The sequence below is a fragment of the Mus musculus genome, chromosome 10, assembly GCF_000001635.26.
Source record: "Mus musculus strain C57BL/6J chromosome 10, GRCm38.p6 C57BL/6J".
Classification (NCBI taxonomy): Eukaryota; Metazoa; Chordata; class Mammalia; order Rodentia; family Muridae; genus Mus; species Mus musculus.
Window position 1 is genome coordinate 28,361,092 of NC_000076.6, and position 27,074 is coordinate 28,388,165.

General features: G+C 37.7%; 1 protein-coding gene across 21 annotated transcripts in view; it reads left to right on the top strand.

Annotated features, from left to right (window-relative positions):
* The window catches only part of Ptprk (protein tyrosine phosphatase, receptor type, K), a 522,578-nt gene that overhangs the window by 286,272 nt on the left and 209,232 nt on the right, over positions 1-27,074 (top strand). For all 21 annotated transcript variants that reach the window (NM_001359355.1, NM_008983.2, NM_001359356.1 and 18 more), the window contains one exon: positions 22,340-22,633. In NM_001359355.1, coding sequence (NP_001346284.1) covers positions 22,340-22,633 — 294 coding nt within the window. The remainder of the gene's footprint in view (positions 1-22,339; positions 22,634-27,074) is intronic.

Consider the following 27,074-nt stretch of genomic DNA (forward strand, 5'->3'; position numbering starts at 1 on the left):
ACAACACTTGTTGCTCTGGTAGACGACCTTGGTTCATCTCCCACCCCCACATGGTGTCATTCAAACATTTGATCCCCACAATCCATGATCTCATGATCCTCAGACCCCAGGGGATCAGAAGAGGTCTCTCTTCAGACCTGTCAGCGCCAGTCACACAAGTGGTATTCAGACATACATGCTGGCAAGACACCAATGCATCTAAAATAAATCTAAATACATATAAAATAAATAAATATTTAAAAAACTAAGAATGGGAACTTTAGTGGGGCACAGAGAGCTTAGCTGGATGTTGGGAGCCATTTGGACTGTTCAGTGGACCAGGAAAGAACTTCTATCCTTAGGGCTCCAGAGCATAAGCAGTAGATTCAGAGGCCCTTATTCATTCCATTCAGAGAGACAGTAACTCAGGTGGTATTCTCAGGGAAAGTAACACATGACCTCCAAGCACATATGGAATTTGGAATATGTCAGTGTTGGTGAACAACCTGCCGTACTAGCTGAGCAGTAGTGTAACCAGAACTAATTGTATGTGTTGTGAGATTTTTTAACTATTATTTAGCACTAACACAGAGTTCTGGGAATGTTAAGGCTATTTTTACTCTAGTTATTTATTTTAGGAATGAGCATGGTCATTATGTAAACTCTCTAGCTTTGGCAAGATTAACTACACAATGGTTTGATGCCCTGAGGTTATCCAGACTGACTCTGGATGAGGCCAGAGACCAGACGAGGAGTCCCTGCTCCCTGCATCCTGTGAAATGGCAAAGGAACTTCTTTGTGATTTTTTGAGACAGGGTTTCTCTATGCATCTCTGGCTGTCCTAGAACTTGCTCTGTAGATCAGGCTGGCCTCAAACTCAGAAATCTACCTGGCTCTCCCTCCTGGTTGCTAGAATCAAAGGCTTGTGTCACCACTGTGGGGAAAGCCCTCGTCACAGTGCGTGAACTGGCCTTTGTCTTCTCAGGTGAACCAGGGGAGGTGCTTGTAAGTTTGGCTCAAAAATGTTTTCATCAGAAAAATGAATCTTGTTTTGTCCAATATTCTTTTTCTGATTCTATCATCTCTCTGTGAATACTAGTTTAAAAAAAAAATCACTTCTGAATATTTTATTTTTTTTCTATTAACAGCAAAGGCATCTGGGTAGTGGAAAGAATGACACTCACTTGACTAATACTTTTGCTAGCTGGTGTTTTAAAGGCCATGGAGTGTCTAGCTCCAGACCATCAGCAGCCTGCTTAATGCCACACAGTATTGATTTTTAACCAGTTTTCATATCGTAGCTGTCAAACTTGTGAATTCATATAAGGATCTTTTTTCCTAACGGTGACTTGAAGATCTTTTTCTTTAATTCTATTGTAAAAACTAGTCAACTGGGCAGGAAGCCTAAAGATTTTTTTGGAGGTTTCCATTTAAACATCTACATTGTATAAAATCTGAACTATAATGAAGCTTGTAGAACATACTGATGCCCTACATATTAATTTTTTTCTTCTTTTCAATGACCTTAGAAAAGTAGGAAAGGCTATGCAGTCAGCAGAAACCAAGTGCTCTAAGTTTCTAAATTTCTAGAGGAATTTTAAAAGTTCCATTGTTAAGTATTTTTGCTCTGCTACTGTACCCTTGATGATGATGAAGGAACCAGAGTCTCCTCTTATTCCTGGTACCTACTTCTGATTCAGGTGGTCCATTGTCCAAGACACCTGGCATGCACTGTAATTCCAAATGATCAAAAGAGTATTCTTAAGACAAATACTGCAGTATTATATAATCAGAAAACAGAAATAGATTTGAATAGCTCTTATAACCAGTTGGAGGAATGCCTTTCCAAATTAAAAAAAATATTAAAAATTGTAATAGAATCGTTGTTTTTTGAAAGGTAATTGGTTTTTAAATCCACTCTTGCTATTAATTAGAACTTATATAACCTAAACTCTTCACCCACTTCTCTATACCATTGTTCCTAACAGCATTACTGGTTTCCCTTGATGGCTAATCTCCAAAACGACAGAAGGCAAAACTTTAAAGTGAGTCTTTGGGGAGTTTGGATTGTGTCTATTTTGACTAAAACTTTGGTAAAATTTATAATTGTATAATAAAAAAATACTTTCCCCACTTAAAAAAACAACACAGAAGCCCTGTAGCTGATAAACTGAAGTCAGTCAATGATGGCAGAGACATAATTCATAATTGAGGTGTTCACACAGTGATGTCACTGCTGTGAGGTCGCTGTATTTCATTTGCTGCCCTTCCTGTTTCTCCTTTACATTCTCCAATAATTGTTCTCATGAGAATCAATAACGGCAACTTTGCCTATTACTGCAGATCCATGGATCACCTTTTGTATTTAGTTTTGACTTAATATGAATTGTTTGTCAGTTGAAATGCTTGTATCTTCTTAAAAGTTAGGTAATGTACATATGACCTTTAATGAAGTCTAGAAACACAGAAAACATAAACACATTGGGGACTGCTACAAACCTAAACAGGAGAGCCAAGCAAACCATGTACTTGCATATTATCATAAATTCATCCGTCCTAGCCTGTTTGGTTTTCATGATACTGTAGAAAGCCATCTCCTTTCTGAGTTAGTACAGATGGGTTTTTGCCTTTTCTAAGAAATGTTTAGTTGACCAACAATTGAAAACAAGCCTTGAGCCCACTAATGCAGATGTTTGCATTGCTGTTAGAGCTCAGTGTGGCTTTGGTTTACTTTGGAGTTAGGAAGTACAAGGGCTTCCTTGAGCAACTAGATGGTGACTTTATTGTAAACATCCAGTTTGGTTGTAAGGAACACATTCAGGTTTAAAGGCTTCGTGGGCTAATTGCAAACTAATTACACTGTACTGAATAAGAGCCTTACAAGGTGAATTCAGTGAGTGCGGAATAGCAGTCTGTATTTCACTCATGTTATTAGAAAATTCTACACCGTGAAAGCTCATAGTAACTGCACATATATTTATTTTGTTGTATAAAGAATTTATGCTTATCTCTGACTAGCCTACAAATAAATGAGACTCAGACTATGGTTATTTTGTTTAGCTTTTACAATTCCTGGTGGGTCACCCCTAATCTGCTCTTCTAACTGGCTGCTGCCCCAGTGGTGTCCTCCAGACACTTGCTGTTTCTCCTGGCCTGCTCATGGTTCCTCTCCCCTAGGTAGCTTCCTCCCAGTCTCTAGTTATTTCTCCATCTCCTCTGATCTCTCCTCCTCCCACTAAGTTACTCCAAACCCACCAACCTCTAATTCCTCTAGTAGTTGGCTGTAGCCAATTTTATTTAACCAATAGTATCAAATCAAGGAACAAAGTTTGCACAACAAAAGCTTGTAAACATGACTGTAAGTAAACTTGATGTAGACACTGTAGGCCTTGACCTTCTGGTATCGAACTTAGCATTACAATGAATAACAATAGACCAAACCTCAACAGAGCTAAATGTAATTTTATGAATAAAACTATACTGATATAGTTATTTAGAATATTTTTATCCATAACATTCTCTACATATACAAACACATATAAATAATGCTTAAGTTTGCATTCCTCAACATTTCAGATGAACTTCCTGTAGAGTCTAAAGCTGCCAATTGGATAGATGTTTTGGCATATGCCTGTAATCCTACTACTTGTTAGATAGACTGGATCATCACGTATTTTAAACCAGCCTGGTGTATTTAGCGAGTCTCTTGCTAGGCAGAGTCACATAGAAATACCTTATAAGGGCAGTGGTGGCGCACGCCTTTAATCCCGGCACTTGGGAGGCAGAGGCAGGCGGATTTCTGAGTTCAAGGCCAGCCTGGTCTACAAAGTGAGTTCCAGGACAGCCAGGGCTACACAGAGAACCCCTGTCTCAAAAACAAAAAACAAAAAACAAAACAAAAAAAAAAAAAAAAACAAAAAAACCCAAAAACCTTGTAAAAGAAAAACAGGGGAAAATATTAAGTGAAATCTTTTTCCTGATTAATTATGAAACAAAAAACAAAACAAAACAAAAATCCACAACGTTCTACTTCATAGAAACCAGCCAAATTCTGTAAAAGGCATTACCATTCTGTCTTTTCTGCCGTATTTGACTGTTGCTGATAACAATACTTTGCGTCTGTTTTTGTTTTTCTCTTTTGTTTTGGTTTTTATTAAGGTCTAGATGTAGTGTGATTTTCCTTCCTGGGCTTTTCTCCCAAAGCATTTCTATTTCCTCAAAGAATGTCATTCTATTCAGCAGATCGTGTGAAAATATTTACTTATGGAAAGATAAAGAGTTTCTACCTGTCATAATTTTCCTGTGTTAAAACTCCCACTAGGCTTGACATTTCTGTGTTTTGCGCTGGATTGCTGAGAAGTAGTTACCATGACCAGGCTGGTTGATGCATGGTAATGATGAAAAGCGGGGTGTTTGGAATTCAATATGGATGGCAGAAATGCACCCTGTCAGGGAAGCCATATATTAAAGAGAATTTGAATGGGAAACCGAATCCCCACCTGCCACTGGGAACATTTTGATCATTTTGATTTATTAAACTTTTATAACAACATTCAGATGGAGCTGAATTAAAGGCTTTAGTCTGGAATAGATTATTGTACATCATTCGCTATGTAACCGGCATCACTTTTGAAGGTTCTAGCAATCTGTGGAGAGAGATAGAATGAATGGATGAGGGCTTGTTTTATATTATTATATTTAGCCTGATGAATATTGCTTTAAGCTTGTCTATGATTCTCTTATTGATAAGCAGGATTTGCAATTTCAGAATTTTAGGTTACTTTGAATTTTTGGTGTTTTTTCAAGCATATTTGAAATAGTGGGAAATAATTTTCTTGTTGGAGCAGCACATATCTTACACACAGGCATATTGGGCATCTGTTTCTGGGTTTGGTGGATAAATATTCACGTAGAAACACTAATGGTGTGCGGGAGCCTGTCATAGGAAGGTGCATTCCCATATCACTATTGAAATTCTGTGCATCAATCCTTTTGAAAATCGTCTTTCAGCATCAGCAGCCATGAGCAGTCTGTTCTGAACAGTAGCTCCCTGATAAAGAGAAATCAATTACTATTAGAGAGGCACTAGAGGTTAAAGGCATTACTGGTTCACACTTGGTTTTGCAGCCATAAGCGGATACTTAGCTGTGAATCAGGGATGATGCAGAAGATGGATGAGACAGAGTTCAAGGAGCAGTAATGTGAGGGTCCAGGACTATCATTCCAACCTGTCTCTGCGCTCATGATGGATGGTTTGGTGGCAAGAAGTAATAATACCAAATGATGAAAGATACATCTCAGGAACTTGAGCCCAGCAGACTGTACCTATTGGAATTCTGGGTCATAATGATTCCTGATTTGCAACCAAACAGGTTGGCTGCATTTAACAGCACAGGTTTCTGACAGCTGTGAAGGAGGCAAGCTGCATGTCAAGCACTCCCGCTCACTGTAAATTTAATTACCTCATATTTTTGCATAGTAGATGTTGACAGGAACTTGTAAGCTATGCTAATATGGTAGGTAATTTGTTACCTGCAGAAATCACTTTTCCATGTGTCTTATGATCATTATCATGAAACATGATAAATGATCTAGTCCGTGAGGTATAAATGAAAATGAAATGGATAATTGGACTCTATGTCTAAATTGTGGCTGGAGTAGTCACAGCAATTATAATTGAATTTATCTCATAAAAATGCATTGTGTAATCTATCAGTGACCTTTCATCTTCTGCCTCTGGTGTTACATGAACCTGGTCTTGTGGTGCTTACAGACACTTGCTCATAGACTGAAAAAAATCTAGTGTGTATTTGCATCATGTTCATGCAGGAGTCCAAGCTTTTAATGTTGATGTTCTTATTTTTAGAGTGAGAACAGAGTATTTTGCTGTTTCAGGTGCCTTGGTGAGATGATTTTGGAACAGGGACGAATTCAACAAAATTGTCTGGACTAATCCTTTTATTATCAGGAGCACCTAACTTTCCACTGAGAGGTGACAGTGTGCCCTAATGCCAGACGTGTGTTTACTGTGATTCTTAGAAAAGTAAAGAAAAAAGAAACATATACATATCAAATTAAAATAGAATTGATTTTTAACACCACCTTGCCTTTATTCCATCTCTCCTATTTAATTTCTTTTAAATAGCAAATACTTGCTTTACCGCAAACATTAAGCCTTCTTGGGGCTGGGTATGTGACTTATTGCGGAAACTGCTCTGCCTACAAGCAAGAGGATCTGGTACCATGTAAAACCTGAACATTGCTGCAGGTCATCTGCTTGGGAAACAGAGAAGGGGACCTTCATGGCTTGCTGGCAGCCACTGTAGCCCAAGCTTCAGATTCAACAGAATGACGCTGTATTAAAAAATAAGGTGAAAGGAAACATGGAAGTCAGCCATTGTCCACTACTAGTTTCAGCATACGTACCTGTGCACATACACAAACATACACTTATAAGATTCTCCCTTCAAACTCACTATTAATGTATTCACTGATTAGATTTAAGGCTTTTAAACAGTGATAACATATATTAGCATATATGTATTTTTTCTGTTTTATTAGCATTGTGCTCAATAATAAAACAGATAAAATACATAACCAGTAGGGCCACCCACTGGGCCTATGTATAAGTAAGTATGGACCAATTCATCTTCAAAATTGTCCTGTGTTATATATATATTTTTTTCACACTCTGTCCTATTTGATCCCTTTTCCTCCCTCCCCAATCCCCAATCTGGCTTTTCTTCATAAACGTTCAAGTCATTTGTAAACAACTTGTTTTTTCTTCATTTACCTCCATCTAAGAGAAGCTGGTTAGGGTTGAATTATTAAACCGTAGTAGGTTAAATGTTATCTGGAAATTTGATTTTTTTTTTCTTGAAGTAACCTGTCTATCAGCAGGGCGTATTCCCAAGGTATCCTTTTTTTGTTTTGATTCTTTTTCTTTTTCAACTGTCTCCTCCTCCTCCTCCTCCTCCTCCTCCTCTTCCTCCTCCTCTTCCTCCATTGTAGTATAGGCAGCATAGTTGCTAGTGGTTAGTTTATTTCAGTAATCAATTGATGTAAGTGGAGCTAATAAACAATGTATTCTTCACTCTCGTAATTTAATAAAACAGAAGTGTTGAATGAAAGGTCCAATAAACAGAACTTACTAATAATTAATTTACAGTGTGCCATAAGAGATGTGTCCTGAGGGCTCCCAATGAATAAGCTAGAGAAAGTACCCAAGTAGCTGAAGGAGTCTTCAACCCTATAGGAGGAACAGCAATATGAACTAACCAGTACCCCCCAGAGCTTGTGTCTGTAGTTGCATATGTAGCAGAGGATAGCCTAGTCAGCCATCAATGGGATGAGAGGCCCTTGTTCTTGCGAAGATTATATGCCCCAGTACAGGGGAATGCCAGGGCAAGGCAGTGGGAGTGGGTAGGTTGGGGAGCAGGAGCAGGGTGGGAGAGGGTATAGGGGACTTTTGGGATAGCATTTGAAAAGTAAATGAAAATATCTAATATCTAATACACACACACACACACACACATACACACACACACACAATATGTCCTGTATGATGTTTTCCTAGTTCAATAACACAAGTTGAATTTTCTTTTTTTTTTTTTTAAAGATTTATTTATTTATTATATGTAAGTACACTGTAGCTGTCTTCAGACACTCCAGAAGAGGGCGCCAGATCTTGTTAGGGATGGTTGTGAGCCACCATGTGGTTGCTGGGAATTGAACTCAGGACCTTCAGAAGAACAGTCGGGTGCTCTTACCCGCTGAGCCATCTCACCAGCCCCTTTTTTTTTTTTTTTTTTTTTTTTAAGTTGAATTTTCTTTATCCTTAAGGAGCCTGGTTCTGATAAATAGACTTGATTCATATGCCTTAGGACCCAACTCCAGACTGTGACCCAGGTCTTGGTCAGCAGAATTATCATGTTATCTTTTTTACTTTCATCATAATTACATACAATTCTACAAGAATTACCTAAACTCACCTGTAGGTATTGAGAAAACATTTTTATGCAAGATTTAATAAACATGAATAAGCCTTCTTTCTTATACTCGGCTTCCCCCTAAAATTTCATTATTCAGGTTTTTATTTTATCACTTTATGATCTCTATACTTGGTTATTTGAGTACTGTCCTCAGTTTTGTATTGCCCTCCCAGGTAATGTTAAAACCAAGGTCTACAATCTTTGTATCCTTTATTCTTTATAAAGGAACAGGAACATAGTCATGTGTTCTCTGAATCAAGTAGAAGGCATTTCAGAGAACACAGCGACTGGTACACCGGCTCCCCAGATCCAGACGGAAACTCAAGCACCTACTCCTCGACCTATGCACACTTGTATGCACTCGTGTACACGTGTACTCGGTGGACACTTTTGTGTACTCACGCGCCCTGATAAAAACTTCACTTGGCCTCGATTCTAGGAAGCTGAAGCCTTGCCTGATGGTAAGGAAAAAATGAACTCATCCTCTCTCTGAAGTCATGGTCCTTAATAGATAACAACATTCATCTGACTTATTCTTAATTTTATTAAAATTAATTTAATATTAATATTAAAACGCTCTCTCCTTGGTTTTGCTCAACAAGGTATGGCAAAATCTCAGACTGTATTGTTTGTTATTTCCTTTTAAAGATAATCTAATAGACTTCCTCTATCATTTGTTATTTCCCTCGGCAGTCTTGATGTTACATTCTATGCACTGGTATACATTTAGACATTACAGATGTTGATATTATGAATCTACCTGTTCTATAATGTGACACGGTTTCTGTGTGACACAAATTTGGAAGTCCCTGGGGGATGCTTTCTTTGAGAGCACTGGCACTTTGGCCCTGTCCTGGGAAGTCTTAGAGTGAATAGCGTAAAGTGATTTAGACTCTGCAGATTAAAAACATCTGGCAACTTCAGCCTGCACATTCCTGGCACTTAGGCCATGATATCTTTCCCCATGAATTGTAAATGTGATATAGTTAGTCTTAGAGCTGCAGGAAGCATTCCAGATTTCACTGGCAGAAGGGGAGGTGCCTGACCCCAGTCTCTCTTTTCACCCTTTGTCTACCTAGGCTATACTTGAGGTAAGATCTAGGTCACTGAAGCTTGTAGAGCTGCCACAACCCTGGTTTGCTAACTGTAGAACTAAGTAGGAACGTGAGGCTTCCATCATTCTCCAGTGATGATGCTATTGAATGCCTCCGTTTTGCTTTCGATCTGTTGTTTTTAATCGTGGAGTAAACACAAAAACTACCATACTCCCTCCCATGCCAGTACAGTTTTATAATTTGAACCTCTCCTAGCTGCAATCCTGAGAGCACCATTTCATGGCTGCTGATGTCTGTACCACCAACTTGACAAGTTCAGAGAAAATAAAAATGAAGAGAATTATCACTTTATTGTGGTTTTCATTTATATTGGAAAAACAGAAATAACTTTCTAGAGAGGGCTAGAACTTTCTAGACCCAGTTAGTGTCTTTGAACAAACTATCAAGCTTTCTTGTAATCCTACATGACTGGTGTGTAAGCTTGCTGTCCTAATTATATCCAGTGTTAGCCTTACCACTTCAACACAAAATACAGATGCAGAATTGTATGTTTTAAAAATAAAAAAAGACCCGGGACTTTAGATGAGGAAAGGGTGTCCTTCACTTATAGTATGGAAATGTCATGACCTTTATCAAATATGAATATCATTGTACTAAAATGCAAGAAGAAAGATTCCAAGGAAACCCACTTTAGTTCCCTCTTCCTCCTTTGTATACAGTGTGCTTCCTTTCTCATCCTATCTACATAGTAGGCTTCCTTACTCATCCCATATAAATAGTAGGCTTTCTCCCTCATCCTATATAAACAGTACGCTTCCTTCCTTAGCTCTTTCTTCATCCTATATTTATTAATGGAAGTATTGTATATTTCTTTGGTGCCCATGAAATTATTAAGATAGTTTTACTTGTTATGAAAAGTATTTTTTTTTCATCAGAAAATCTTCAGTTGATGGAGATAAACTTTTAACGTGATATGGAACCTGGCATTTAAGAAAATATGACTAATGTGGATTAGTAGTTACTTCAAGCTCATAGTTTAAATTCCATGATATCTATCAAAGCAGACTTGGAATTTTGTCTTATCTGGAAATGGCTGACACGAAGGAATAGCACACCCTTCAGCTTTAAATCTGCACTCTAGAAAGCTTTCTTTAACTAGAAGTTTGTTTCCTCTTATGGCCATACAAAGTCCAATTATTAACGTTATTTCAGTTCTTTTAACATCAGCATCCCATTATGTTGCCGACTTCCAGGGGTGTTGGGGGAGGTTATGAAGGAACTGAAAATAAAAGGTCTTTGGCTGCCTGACTTGTCACATTAGTGTAAAATGTCCTTGATCCAATAGCTTTTCACATGACTAAACATCTTTAAAATGTCAACAAAAAATGTTGCTTTATCCAGTGGTCTATAATTATTCCTGTATACCTACTGATTCCTTTTAATTATACAACCATGTCTAGTGCTTTTATTTTTGGTAGCATCTTGACTTTTGGAAATATAGGTCTTTTTGGCTCTGAAGAAGTTCACAGAGTCATAGAATAGGATGATGGTCTTAGTTTGTTTTCCATTGTTAAAATGACCTACTGGAGGCTAAGTAAGAAAGAGGTTGGTTTAACTCACAGTTTGGGAAGCTGAACGACAAGCATGTATGTTCTACAGAATGCAAAGAAACTGTGTTTATTGTCGAGATGACATACTGAGAGTTTCATATGCAAATGGGAAGAGATAACATGACCTGGTAGGAAAATATGTGTTTGTGTGTGTTTGTGTGTGTGTTTGTGTGTGTGTTTGTGTGTATTTCTGGTATTAAATGTGAATTAACTCAAGTGGAGATGCCACTTAGAGGACAGTGTCCTCTGTGACTAAAGAACTTTCCAGTAGATGCCACCTCTAATATGTCCCATAGCCTTGCTCACATTGCTATACCAAGTACCATACCTCTGACATATGAATCCCTAAGAGACACACCACATCTACACCATAACAATGACTAAAACAGTTATTATATCGTGATCACACAGAGCTGTGATTTTGTGACACTGTTCAATGTCTTCATGCTCATATCTACACACTCTCCAGGTTAATATTAAACTCTTTTTCTCCTACTTGGGGAATTTTAATAGAAGTGCATAGGAATCTTTCATCTCATCTTTGATAATTTTTACTGATACTTAAGGAGCTGTTATTAACAATAGCTTACCTTGAATTAATGACCCTATCAGCTATATTTTTATCTCACTAAAAAAATCATCTCCCGTGTTAAACCAGAACAGATTTTTCTTTTTAAAAAGTGGAATTCAGGGTTCTTGTCTTGTTATTTTATTGTCATAACACGTTACATTTGCTTTTATTGGTTTATTCTTTCTGGTGACTTTATATTGAAAGTTTTTGCAAAATTATGTTGGACCCAGTAAACCAACAATACAATTTATTCCACTACTTAATTTTTTTTTGTTTTTGTTTTTGGGTTTTTTTTGGTTTTGTTTTTTTGGTTTTTTTTTTTTTTGTTTGTTTGTTTTGGTTTTTCGAGACAGGGTTTCTCTGTGTATCCTTGGCTGTCCTGGAACTCACTTTGTAGACTAGGCTGGCCTCGAACTCAGAAATCCGCCTGCCTCTGCCTCCCAAGTGCTGGGATTAAAGGCGTGTGCCACCATGTCCGGCTGCTACTTAATTTTTTAAATATGAAAATGCTCTTAGATTTTGATTGCTTCAGAGTTAGCAGTACTTTTGTTAAGTCTATTCTCGTGGGGAGACAATATGCATGTCCCTCTTAGTTTAAGGTCTTGTTCAGTTAGCGTCAATCGGTCATTTGAATTATTTTTCATAAACACATCTAAGTCTGTCATGTGTTGATTAGAAGGATATGATTGTTCCCTCTTTCCCTAGGAAGACTCTGTCTTGTACTCTCCTAAACTGTGTGAAAATATAAGTCTAATTATGAGAGTCAGTTGGGACAAGTAAGTCCTTGAATTGAATATGCCTTTCTGGAACCCACTGTCATCAGTATGGCCTACTTCCATTGTTAATCTGAGTGATAACACTGGGGGTTGGGCTTGGGAGCCATCTGTGAAAGGCTCCCTTAGCATGAAAACTTCATGCATCATGTTTAATCATTTTGGAGTGAACACAAATGATGTATTTATCATGAACATATATTTAACATGTTTTATTACAGTGATTCAATACCATAGAGTGCTTAGACACAGGAACAAAATGACAAACTGTGCTTTTTTATAAAAGCTTTCTTTCTTTCCTTCTTTCTTTCTTTCTTTCTTTCTTTCTTTCTTTCTTTCTTTCTTTCTCTTTCTTTCTCTCTCTCTCTTTCCTTCTTTATCTTCTTTCTTTCTCTTATGTCTCCATGTAGAATATTCAAAATTCCCACAATAATATTTTCTCTTACACATATATCTCATGTGCATATAAAAGTAAATGTATTTATACATATAACACAGTAGAGAAATTACAATGTTATTGTAAAGACTAAAATGAATTTAGTGGATCCAGCCATTGTGTTAATAGGTATCGGCATAAGATGAATGCCAGCAGTACTCTTTTGTCTTCATGGGGAATGGAGTGAAGTCCTGCACTGTATGACCCAGGGATACTGAGCAGGCTGCAGGGACATTTATTGCAATTGCTGCAGTTCACCTCATCCTCCACCATATATCTCATTCTTCCCTCATAAAGGTGACTGATGAGAGTGTGATCTGGGGACCTCTTTATGTCTCTAGACTTACAGAGAACTAAGCGTTGGAGTTGATGGCTTTTCTACTTTTACTACTGAGTTGATTGTTATTCTTGGAACCACCTGGATGTTCTTTCCTTGAAATGCTGTGAACAGTGAGCTCTGACAAAGCTAAAATGAGGAATTAAATGAACATAGGATAACTCTTCTGTATGTATTCCCTCATGACTCATTTAAAAGCATCTATAATTTTATTATAATGTTTCGTTGACTGCCGTGTGGGTTATAATATTGAGAAAATATCTAGTAAAATTGTTAAATTCCTATAATACTTCAAACGTTTTAGCCAGTTCATTGTGTGGGTAGTAAACATAAATGCAAGTAATACAAGGTCAAAACGGTGTACAGAAACATATTTGTATCACAGTGTAATAAACTTCATATATCAAAAATTTCCTCATTTCTACCTATACCTTATGCATAAACCTACCCTTGCTTTCAGTTTTTACTGACAGGTCTGAAGGACCACTCTGCTCTATGCTTTTCATATCAAGGAGGGAATGAAGTGATTGCAGCAATGTTTTCAAACCATAGGGACTAAAACACCATAGTAATACATTGGATAGACATTTCTGAATACAAAATTGGCAGGTTCGTCACCAAAGTGATTCTTCCTATTTCAGTACTTCAGGCTGCAGGAAACAGCCATGTTGTGGAGGTGAAAGATCTGATTCTTCCAAGTATGAATACACATCACGCTGTGAACTGAGGTGGAGAAATACTACTTAATATTGAGAGTGGAAATTTCATCTAATAATTTTTTCCTAAGCTGAACTGCATTATATCTCATATTAGTAAACATTATACCATTACATCTCACATATATAATAATATAATATATTGCTATATTTATTGTATATACAAACACTCTCTGGTGTTACTATAATTATCTTCTCTTGTATCTGTCCTGATTTATAGTATATTAAGAATCACATCATTACATACATTAAGAATTATATCACAGGGTATTTTTCAATGGAAATGCTATTGAAAAAACTTTCCAATGGGTCAGCTTTGACTTAAAAACAAAAAAATGAATTGTTGTTAGGTATGTCCTGGCATTTTTAGTTATTTATTTATTTTTTACAAGCAAGATAAATCATGGGTTGCCACTTGGTCGCTAAGCAATTGCTTAGAAAGTGTTCTTTTGCTCTGGTCAACTAACTCCTTTAATTAAATAGTAACATTTTGAAGGTGCTGTATATCAATGTCAGAGCAATTGGCCAGCTATATGGTTCAGAGTAGGAAGCAGTAAATCTTACTTTCTAAGGACTTAATTTCAGCCTCAGAAAATGAGTGTAATAAAATGGGAATCCCCACACCTTCATGTGGAGACCTACACTGAAGGCCAATGTGCATACTCTTCAAAGAACTGGTAAAGTGTGTACAATAATTGCTTTTCTTGTGGTTACATTGAAAGTTTCTTCATCAGCGCTTGGCTAGCTGGCCATCCACCCATAACAACAGTTTGGAGTTTTTAATTCACTGCAAGAAGTATTAGAAGTTCAAGGAAGGCAATGCGTTGTAGATCAATCACTGTTCTTCATTGCATTACAGAAATGAAAGAGAAAGCTAATCATGCTGGTTTCATTGAACCCCATCACTGGTATTGTCTACTTGAAAATTTCCATCTCCTGATACGGGTTAGGTTTTCCTCTTGGGTGAAAACAGTTTCATTTAAAAATGAAAACTAATAACTTACTTTCTCTCTCCATTCCTCTCTTTGTTTCTCTTTCTCTCTCTGTGTATGCATGCGCACAAGAAAGCTTTTATGATAGCCCAGCCTTGCCTCAAACTCACTATTTAGATATAGTTAACTTTGAACTCCCTATCCTCTTGACTCAATGTCCCAAATTTTGGAATATAATGCATATACTTCCATACCTGGATTTATCTTATACTGGGTCTTTATTTTTTTTTTTTTTGGTATTTATTTCATTTACATTTCCAATGCTATCCCAAAAGTCCCCCACACGCTCCCCCACCCACTCCCCCACCCACACACTCCCACTTCTTGGGCCTGGCGTTCCCCTATACTGAGTCATATAAAGTTTGCACAACCAATGGGCTTCTCTTTCCACTGATGGCCGATTAAGCCATCTTCTGATTCATATGCAGCTAGAGACACAAGCTCTGGGTGGGTACTGGTTAGTTCATATTGTTGTTCCACCTATAGGGTTGCAGATCCCTTTAGCTCCTTGGGTACTTTCTTTAGCTCCTCCATTGGGGGCCCTGTGATCCATCCAATAGCTGACTGTGAGCAACCACTTCTGTGTTTGCTAGGCCCCACATAGTCTCACAAGAGACAGCTATATCTGGGTTCTTTCAGCAAAATCTTGCTAGTGTATGCAATGGTGTCAGTGACTATCTTGGGTACAGTTATTGTTGCTGTGAAGAAGCGCCATGATTAAAAGCATACTGAGGAAGAATGGGTTTATTTAACACTTTCTTGTCACAGTTCTTCACCAAAGGAAGCCAGGACAGGATCGTGGATCACAGGAGGCTGTGAGGGGTGCTGCGTACTGGCTTGCTTCCCACGGCTTCCTCAGTCTGCTTTTTTTATAGAACCCAGAACCAACAGACCAGTAATGGCACCATCCACAATGGGCTGAGCCCACTCATTAAGAAAATCCTCTATGTGGAGGTTTCTTCTCAATTGAGGTATCCCCCTCTTCAGTTGACTTTAGCTTGTCTCAAGTTGATATAAAATTAACCAGAATAGTAGCTTTTTTGTGCTTTCATTCTTCAATCTTAATGCAGTATTGTCAAAGAGGCCTAATATGCTCAAGAGATATAGAAAAGATCTAAATCACATTATAATAAAATTCTAGATGTGAATGAAATTCTTTTGATTTTTTTTTTTTTTTCTGTCTACCTTTCCTTACTCGAGTATGTTCAAAGATTGCTTTCCAGAAAGCCTCATCTGTTCACGTGTCTGGGACTGTGCATGTGAATACACACAAATGTTCAGTTCTCTGTGGGGATTTTTTTGTCAGTAGACTAGCCTGTGTGAATAAGTGGCTACCCTTGCACTATTGAAATTGTAAGCCACTGCTCTCTTCATAAGTAGAGACATAAATGATGGCATTCAGGTCAGCACAAGCATTTCCTTTTGCATGCATCATTACAATTATAAATCATGTTAGTGTGCTTCAGGACTCTCAGAAGGGTTTGAGCAGCTAATCTGAGTCTTAGGGTAGCCATACTCTACCCAGATCTCCAAATAAATATCTACTTTTCATGGAGAGCACAGTAGTTGCAAGTGTTCTCTTTGAGAGTCCTATGGTCAGTGGTATAGGGGCTCTAGGTTTGGCCTACGGAAGCACTATCATTCTGGTCCTTTATTGTCTTTGTGTATAGAGTGGATGAATTATTTGAGTGATGTAGTTTGAGAGTGTATATGTCACTTGAGGTGACAAAGTTTAAATGATATTTTAATATAAAAATTGCTTAACTTAGAATTGGGAAAAAAACACCCATGGAAGGAGTTACAAAGACAAAGTTTGGAGCTGAGATGAAAGGATGGACCATGTAGAGACTGCCATATCCAGGGATCCACCCCATAATCAGCATCCAAATGCTGACACCATTGCATATACTAGCAAGATTTTATCGAAAGGACCCAGATGTAGCTGTCTCTTGTGAGACTATGCCGGGGCCTAGCAAGCACAGAAGTGGATGCTCACAATCAGCTAATGGATGGATCACAGGGCTCCCAATGGAGGAGCTAGAGAAAATACCCAAGGAGCTAAAGGGATCTGCAACCCTATAGGTGGAACAACATTATGAACTAACCAGTACCCCGGAGCTCTTGACTCTAGCTGCATATGTATCAAAAGATGGCCTAGTCGGCCATCACTGGAAAGAGAGGCCCATTGGACACGCAAACTTTATATGCCCCAGTACAGGGGAACGCCAGGGCCAAAAAGGGGGAGTGGGTGGGTAGGGGAGTGGGGGTGGGTGGGTATGGGGGACTTTTGGTATAGCATTGGAAATGTAAATGAGCTAAGTACCTAATAAAAAATGGAAAAAAATTGCTTAACTTAAGATTAAGAATTCACATAATGTAAATATAAGTTAATTTGTAGGAAAGGAAATATATAAACTTTGCTGCCAACATTGCTCCTACTAGTAATACTACAAGACAGTGGACAAAAGGGTAAATAGAGAAGTATTTGATTGCCTATTGATTTTATTAGCCCAGGGAAGTCAAGTATCAAAAACAGCAGTAAATGAAACAGCATTGTGAATTAACTCATGACTGGGGACTGGAGAGAAGGCTCAACAGTTAACAGCACAGCTCTTCTTCAAGAGGACCCAGATTCAATTCCCAGCTCCCTCCTGGCAGTTCAAAGCTGTCTGTAACTCCAGATTCAGGGGATCCCAGTCCCTTCCCCCATACACACATGCAGACAAAGTACCAATGAACATAAAATAAAAATAAATAAATCATTAAAAATAAGAAATAACATGAGACACCGTTACATATTTTGTCAACACACCTAGCCAAATGAGCCTCCAGTTTTTCCAGTGCAGTGCTTACTTTATTCTTCATTCTCTCTACATCCAATGAATCTTATTCTATTGTCACATACATGATATTAAGTGCCCACAGAAAATTATTGTAATTAGGAATGACCCACCTCCCATTGGTTAGGGTTTGCAAAGGTTCTCTGTTTTATCAGTGCGACACTATTGTGTTGGTATCCCATTGAAATACAATTGCAAATTATTTAGGTCTATTGTAAGGAACTCAAAAATGAGCTCATAAATGTGGGACATAGGGGCCTTTTTTTTTTCTCAGTTTCTCTGTGCCATGTCCCTCCAGTAGGCTACAAAAAGGTACCTTGAAGAAACAGAGCCTAGTGAATCTGTCATTAAACAAAAATCAGAACTTGACTAACAGTCCAGAAAGGAAGTAAATCAAATTGAAAAAAATTCTCCATATAAAATATTTGGCGCTGATTCTAGTAGTCCTTTAGAAGCATCTTCTCTGACTTCATTTTATTTGCAAGCAATTAAATAGTTAAAATATGTTGGTGTAGCTTAAATAACCACTTTTGTAATTTCCACCACTCCCAACATAGCTATAAATTTTTCTCTCAGGTGAAGTAATGTCCATTCGCAACCTTCTTAGCCACTAGCAAGTAGCAGAGACGAACAATGTCCCAGGAGAGAGAAGCCACTTTACAAGTTTATAGCCAACTCAGAAGTGTTTCCTAGACTCAGTATCTTCTAAAGGCATGGGACTTGCCAGTGGTAAAGCAGTTTTTGTATATGTTATTATATTAAAGAATTGAAATGATCACAGAATCTGGCAGTGGGAGAGGTTACATAGCACTGAGTCAAAATGCATAAGGAATACATCACAACCTAGCAGGGATTGCAGGAATGTGGCCGGAGAGCCATATGCAGAACAGAGAAACAACGAAGTGGGGCTTCGTGCCTGATTCTCTCCTCTCTGTTCATACTAATTTCAGTTTTCCGGTTTCAAGCACTGTTAGAGGATGTGTTTTATTAAGTACATTGGGGTTGTGGTAGTTTTTCACAGCAGTCAGAAGACACCAACATATCACAGCACCAAATTCTATAGTGGGACTGCTAACTTAGGGCTTGTTCCAATAATATCTCCCTGACAAAGAGAGAAAGCAATGGGGAAACAGCTAGGATTGAAAGGAACTTAATTCATCTTGTTTAAAAGATGGATATAGGAGTGTCGTTTGCTGTGACATTTACTCTGTTGCTGACATTTTCTGGCTTTCTGGCTTCTGTTTCTGAGTTTGCATTGTATTGATTGACTGAATTTTGATAACTGGCATATATTTTTAAAGAACTATTATAATGGGAATAATTGAGTGAGAGAACATCCTTTCATAGTGCTTTGCTTGATTTCAAGACATTTAAACAAATTTTTCAAAAAAATTGAACAAGTAAAGCAGGCTGAATATATAATTGGGATTCGCTCATCATATTTGGATCCAGAATAACGAATGGAAGTCATTACTGGGAAGTTAATTGGGAATGTTGGCAAAGTTTACCCTGTATTTTGAGGGTTGCATGCTTCACTTGATACCTAGTGCACACTTGGGATTTATCTGCACCACACCTCTGGGTCTAGTAGCATATTAAGTTATGAAGAATATTAGCATTGCTCCAAAACAATTACTTGTTCATTTGCTAACTGATTAAAATTCATGAATAATTTATTGAAATGAATAGAGATTTTATAAATAAATCTCCTTGTTCTCTGGGGGGCCTAAAAACAAAATACATATGCTAATATAAGATCTCTTTTTACGGCCAACATCCAAACTTTAATATTGAGTGGTATATTAGTCTCCTTAATGTGAAATTCACTAATAACCATGCTGTTAAGCAATGTGTCTGCTCCTTAGTTGCTTTGCATTCTTTGGCAGTTCCAACCTTGAGCTATTGCTCTGCTTATTGAGAGCTCCAGTTTCGCCTGACCAGAGGAAGTGAAACAAAACTGATCGGGACATTGCTGCCGTTCTCCAGGCCAGCATGTGCAATGTTTCAGCCTCATTCTTTCATTTCTATGTGTCTTTACTTATGCATGTCATTGCATTCAATATTTAACATCAGATTAATTTTTGTCGTTCAGGCAAACATACAAACAAATCAGGACAGAGCAAAGACCCTCATACATGGAACCTGCTGGTCTATTTTAGAAATGTAATCTTTTAGTGACTCCTGTGGTAGCTTGCTTGTGAAAAGTCTGTGCAAAGTTAAAAGCGCATTTGCATTTCCCCTACCATTACTGGGATGGCTTTTGTCTTTTGAAAGTTGGCCTCCTGGCTCCAGATTTCACTTTCTATATCACTGAATCAAACAGGAGTGATAAAGGGCTGTGTTTGGCCTGAAAAACTGGTTCATGCTGGCGTTTTACCCATTGTCCACGCCCTTCCTCCTTTTTCCATGTACTCTGTTGCAAATGGCGGCAATTAGCATACATACACATAAGGTCAGTTTTTACAGTATCTGTACATATAGTTCAAAGAATGTTTACAATTTATAATTCACTTACCATATTTTTGTTTTGTTTTGTCTTTTCTCTTCATTTGTCATGCTGGGTATCAGATCTCTTCGTGTCATTGGTGAGGCTTAAAATGTGTGAGGCCCGTTGCTTTGGGGTAAAGCCCCAGTGAGCTGTGAATTTAGTGTTGTTTCCTACTGTAACTGAAATTAGTCATTGGATGAGTCATCTGGAAGGAAAACAAGCACTGCACATATGGAAGCAGTACCCATTATCCAGAAAATATGATGCTCGGAGACACTTGCATGTTCTAGGATGTTCTTTTAGATCCACGCCAGCTTAGCATGCAGAGAATCCATGCCCTTTCCATTTGTTTCGTAAGCTCTTGAGTTGGAAATTGCAATTCCTTGGTATGAAAAGTCTTCTTCTGGCCTACTTTATCTGAGGGGTGAATACTCTACAATGTTTGGTTGATTCAAGTGTTTCCTTTGAAGACGAGCTTCATCGAATTCACTTGTGAAACAGGCAATCATTTAGCTAGGACAGAACTTCCCTCATTAGTGGTAAATACTTTTCCAAACTATTCAAAGAGGTTTCTATGGGTAAAGGTTTTAGAGCAGGTATTAGGACCTACTTTCTGTAGACATAGCACTAGATGTCTACAGTATGTATATCACATGGTAATTAGGCTGGTTTTTTACACATGAGCATGATAAATCACAACTCACTTTATTCTTTGGCAGCCAGTCATGAAAGCCTTCCTTAATGGGCCCATTCAAGAAGAGACCACTTATATTCATATTTATTTGCAATAGGGAAATGTTCATCATCTCTATTTATAACTTTTGTAAACTATTTCTTTATATATATATATAATTTCTCCTATAAAAAATTAAAAATGAGTATAAATATGTCTCCTCTACATTATATATGTGTCCAACATGCAGAACCTTGTCAGTAGTAGTTAGTAAACATGTCCTGTGATTTTAGTCTTACAAACTTTGAAGTTGTATTTAAAAAAAAAAATTGAGTCTGTTTAGAGATCCCAGTTAGATAGCCCTGTCTCTACTTTGTGGACTTTGTGGGTATTTGTTATTGGGAAGATTTTTAAGCTAGTAACATTTTAAAAATCATAAATAAAATTCAGGGTTAGGCCATATCTGAAAATTAGTTTAAACTTGCCCAAGTGATGAAACCCTCTTTATGGAGTTTTCTTTGTCTTCCTTTTTTCATGTAACATATTACCGCTAGTAATTCAAAAGATACTGTCTGTGCAGTCTTGACTTGCCTCCTTTTCAGTCCAGGCCAATATGGAAGCCTGTGAGGTTATGTTAATAGTTTTCCTGTCTGTGATTTCCTGTAACTTTTCAGCATTAATTCTTAAATCAATTTGGGGGCAATTATCACCTTATTAAGATTAATACTTTCTTTTAATCCCTTTCAAGACCCTGAGAAGTGTAATGATTAGTCCAGAAGTTGAAGGGGAAATATCACCCGATGACAGTCTACTAATGAGACCCTTATGCCTTGTATTCCAGTGGGCAGGCTTTGCACACAGAGCCCTGTGTGGAGTCCTCTAGAGACCGCTCAGTCTTTCACTGGTATTGCTGTTAAGGGAAAACCTGCCCTAATACATCATTCATCATTCCATAAGTTCACATGTTGAAATAATATTTTCCAAGTTTTCTGTCAAGCAAAATATCAAAATATCTTAACTCGAAATTAAATTGCAGTGTTCCTTTGACATTTGAGCTTATTGCCTATTGCATGCTAGTCTGGGGGCCATTGATATCCACTGATTGGGTATTTCTTCTGGGTGTAAATTTCAATTTCCTATTCTGTGTAGTGGCACATGGCCCCAGCTTTCCTTCTAGCTTTGTGGCACCTCCTCATTAGTTCATCTGCTGGAACTTTGAAGTTGCAAGAAGCAAAGCAAGAAAGAGCAGAGGCAAAAACAAATAAGGAGAAGAAACTCTCAGAGCTCACCTCCTTCTGTGTTTGATGAGACCTGCTCCTCTCCAGTGCACTTTCTTTATCCCTGTTTCCTGCGGTGCATCTGCAACTTTCTCTCCTGGAAGTGCATGTTTTTAAGAAGAGAAAACTTTTGCTAAATTGACCAAAAGCCTTCATAAAACCAATGGCTCTTTAAATTACAGTTGCTTCATCATTACTTTCCAGTTTATATTTTCTCCCCACTGCTCCTTCCCCTCCCCTCCCCTCCCCTCATTTCCCTTCCTTTCTTTCCTTCCTTTTCTTTTTTTCTGTCTTTTGTTTTGGGCCAGTCTCACCATTTAGCCCAGCCTGGTTTAGAACTCACCTTGCTGACATCACGTTTGCAGCAACCTTCCATCCAACCTTTGCACCCTGTGTGTTGAGACTGAAAGCATATGCCATCCAATCCTGCCTCTGATTATCTATTAAACATTTACCATGCTCTCCTAAATTGTTCAGTAAACTTTGGTTACATATGAAGATTGTATATAACATATTTCCTTATAGTATATATTTACTATTTACTGTATATGTCTATTTCACGACTCTTAACTAATTAGAGTGTACATTTTTTCTTTTCTAGAACCACCTAGACCCATTGCTCCTCCCCAGCTGCTTGGTGTTGGGCCTACTTACTTGCTGATCCAACTAAATGCCAACTCTATTATTGGCGATGGCCCCATCATCCTGAAAGAAGTAGAGTATCGAATGACATCAGGATCTTGGACAGAAACCCATGCAGTCAACGCACCAACATATAAGTTGTGGCATTTAGACCCAGATACAGAATACGAGATCCGCGTCCTGCTTACCAGACCTGGCGAAGGGGGAACTGGGCTGCCAGGACCACCACTGATCACTAGAACGAAGTGTGCAGGTAAGGCTGGATACCAGACTGTCAAGGAATTTTATACTAGTAATCAATACACACACACACACACACAGACACACACACACACACACACACACACACACACACACACACACACACACACACATGGTATTCAACATTTCGACCATTTGGTGTATGATTTAGGCATATAATTTTTAAAAATTTTTATTGAATTTGTTATTTGACAACTTTATACATGTGCAATGTGAATTCTGATTGTTGTTCTCTGCCATCCCCCAGACACAAACTTCTAAGAGTTTTACTGTCTTTGTTTATTCATAACCTTGTTTATATCATAATATGGCAATTTAAGAGCAGTATGAGAGCGTTTTGAAACTCTTCTACTCTTTGATGTAACTGTAGTCTTTCTTGCACAGTAATTTTGACGAGTTTTCTGGTTTTGCGCATAATATCTCTTGAAGCTATATATCTCTGTTATCTGTAAAGTATTTTCCTTCATGTTAAACCTTTTTACCACATGGAAATAATTTTATCTGCAGTAGAGAGTTCATATAATATAGATAAGAAAATTGATTCTAGGATTAGAGAGAAAGCTCTTTTTTGTACAGTGCCTGGCCCACAATCATGAAACCAGCTGAGATCCCAGCACCCACAGAAAAGCGGACTGTGTTCATGCAGATCTCTTACTCCTCCCTTGGGATGCAAAGACAGGCCAATCCCCAGAGCTCACTGGCTCTAGGCAGTCTGTGAGTTCATGGTTTGGGGAGCCACTGCTTTAAAGAATTGAGTGGAAACACCAGAGAGGAATACACTGTCAGCTTCCAGCCTTCACATGCATACACACAGTGAAAAATGGAAATAAGCAAAAAAACGCCTGCACACAATAATAGCCATCCTGTGCAAGAAACCCTGCTGAGGATTAGCTCAGCAGCTTGACACCTCCTAGAGAAGGCAGAAAGTTTCTTTCCTGTCATTGGTCTGTCTGTGCTTGGAAATGGGTGCTAAAAATATCAATACAGTTACAGGTACATAAGAAAATTACAACGTAATATGGTCTTTGCTCTACCATATTGGAGAAATTACCAGTTATGCAAAGATAAAACATTTAATCACCTATTTTTTGAGCACATATCTACTTTAATATTAATTCTCAAAGTGACAAGTTTTAGTTCAAAGGGACATTTTTGTGTCCATGAAGCAGTAGGTGAAAATCCCATACGTGGCCTAAAAAACCTAGCATTTGGAGAAAGCTTGTTGACTTTGTAACATTGGCTACATTTGTGCAGAAGGAAAAAAACATGTTTAGGGAAAGGAGATATGCTCTTTGTCCTACAACCATAACATTGCAAAAATAACCACTTTTTTCTTTTTTTTTTAAATAAACTTTATTTAGGTCAGAAAAAAAATACATGCACACACACACACAACCTGAATACTTCTTAAATATCTGATATTATTTATAATTTTATTGGGCTAGTCACCAAAAATTCTGATGTAGGACATAGTAGTTGATACATATTTGATACATATTTTTATTGCAGTCAAGTTTATATAAATGGTTAATAGCTGTGTTGTATATTTTAAACTTATGCGACATTTAACTGTTGATTCACTGGTTCGGCAGCTGGCAAGTAGAGGGTCCCCTAATGTGTTGATTGGCATCTGACAGTTGAGAGCTTGGAGAGCCTTTTCCGAATGCTCAGCTTAACTTCTCAGTTTGGGTTTACGTGCTCTGTGTATCTGTGAGCTCTTCTCCAGGGTTTCACTAAAGCACCTTTCTGCAGGGAAGGGGAGCTGAACGCTCTATCTAGTCAGAGACATCATCGTAGCAGGGAAAAGGCGAAGGACCTGAAAGTCTGTACTCCAAAATTCATATCCCATGCGCCACTCAGAACAATTGTGAGTCGGTTTACAAAAGAAAATACTACATAGTGTCTCACAGGAACTACTCCTTTAATATGTAATCTTTTAAAATTACAACCGTTGATCACAATAAGCTACTCCCGTAGTTTCCCTCTTGACTTCGTCTACACTTTCTTTTACATTCCTTCTTACGTTGTTACTGTTTTCATTCTTGTCAGATAGGCTGCTTAGAATGAACAGCAGCATGAGGAATTTTATGTAGCTGCTTAGCCTCAAAGATGCTTGTGACTCATTCTTGCTGAGTGAGTTTTGAAGATTACAATTAAATGATTTTAGGGCCATCATTAAGTGCTGTATTAAGTGGGTGAAAACACCATGTTAATGAATGTTGATTTTTGTTTCCTATTGATGTTTGTGTTCAGAGTGTATTGAACTAACAGAAGAGAAACTATGACTGGAGGTCACTGTAAGAACTGCCCCATTTGGGGAAGAAAGGAGAGTAAGAATATCTACTAGTCAGAGCCACTTCTGACTTAGAAAAATCTTGATCATTAGGAATTATATGGGCCTTTAAAGTTGATTCCTTATTAGAGTAACATTTAATTTGTGTACTCATCATGAATTTAAATGATATCATGTCCGATAAGTTGTCCTTTTACTTCCAAATATAGATATTTCAGATCATCATTCACCCTTGATAAACCTTTACCAATGTTTATTATACTTAGTATCTTCTCAAAGTTATTCTGACCTAGAATTTTAGGGAAAAAGCAGTCTAGACTAGATATTTGTCTCTATGTGTTTATCAGATTTGAGAGAAGAGAAGGCTAACTGATCATAGCCAATATTAAGGTCAGTATTAAGTTCTTGTATTTGAGAAGGAGCAGCTCATGTAGTAATTTCTAAGCATTCTCTGTATAGAAAAATTAGAATATAATTTAGAAAAATCATAAATCCAAGAATAAAATCAATATTAGTTTAAATCATGATGCATTTTACATACACCCACATCAAAATCCGTTTCCTTTTCTCTAAGTTGGAGCATCTCAGAGTATTACAAATAAACTGAGCTTAAACTCTACCTGCCATGAATAATGGGACTGGCGTAGAATTGAATTTTAAATCTACAAAACTTCCTTTTTAAACAGGAAAGACAGTATATTGAATTTTTATTATTTTCAAATAGATATTTCTATATACTATGTGTTAAATATGTTGTTACCCAAAACTTTAAAAGTATCATTTCTTCCTAATGCATTACTCCCCACCTCCACCCACTCTCTTTTTCTCTTGCTCTCCATTCTTTATGTCTCTCTGTGTATATATGATATCTCATTCACAAAATTATTTTGTAATTTCAAAGAATAATATCATTTTCTGCCACTTAGATTTTCTCATTTATTTGCTATATTATACATCGTATATAACCATTAAATTAATTACTATGTGCTGTTTCTCAAGCTCCTTGTTAATGCATTCTTAAACGTTTGATATTTTATGTCAGAAAGTAGTAAAAATCATTTGGAAGACAGCTCCCAGTAAATAATTTTACAGCCAGGGAAAGGTTTTGGACATATATTGTTTATAGCTTTACATTTTTAAGGAAAATGTATGTCTGCATCTAAATACTGGTGAATACTACTTTAGAGTCAACACATAAAATTAGGCAGCATGTGATATTCTCACCAGTCCTAGTCATTGAAGATGAATAAACACAAATTCTGGCTGCTAAAACCTGGAATGGGAACATGGCTAAGTTATTCCCTGAAACAGTACAGCTTAATGGTCCCAGCTTCCCTAGTACTGGAAGCAAAGAAGATTTTTGCTGAACACTCACTCAACTTACAGCAACAACAAAAATGGAGGAAATGTAATAATTTACCGTTTTCTGAAAATGCCCTGCCTAGTTAGTTAACCTTTCTGTTTTTTGTTTATTTTTTAAACCTTCGGAGGCATTCAAACAATTTGGGAGATGCAGTCTTCAGCTTCAGGGTCTCTCAAGTTGGAGAGGTGGTCATTATGGATGGTACGGCTGAAACCACCTATGCCCGGTTCATGATTCTCCATGAACCTGAGGCAAGTGTTTATTTCACTTAGTCTGCAGCCTGACGCATGTCACTGCTCATATAATGTTTCTTCAGGCATTTTATACATTTTAAAGGTGCCGTAAATTTGCAGTTGCCTTCAGTGAGCAGTAATTCAGACACTCTATTGAGCAATCTGAGAACGTATGCTTGGTTTTTGTGGTCGTTCAGTTTTCCGCTGGGTATAGCATCTAGTCTATAAGCAGAGCAAACATACACTTTCTCCTTCTTATTAAATGGGAAGAAAATGTGCCATCCTCGGGAACGATCTACCCTTGCATGCTTTCCCAGTTGCACATTGAACTTGTTTCTCTAAATTGCCTGCCTTCGTCTTCTGGATCAGCCATCTGGGAATGGCTTAATGATTAACTGACCTTTTTGCCGTATCTCTTTCATAGGCCAGGTCACCTGGTCAGAGTGCCCACAATATAATATATTTACACATTTGGGGATACTACGCTGTACTCTTATATTGAAGTTCAGTACTCTTGGCAGTTTTCAACAGACAAGTAAATCTA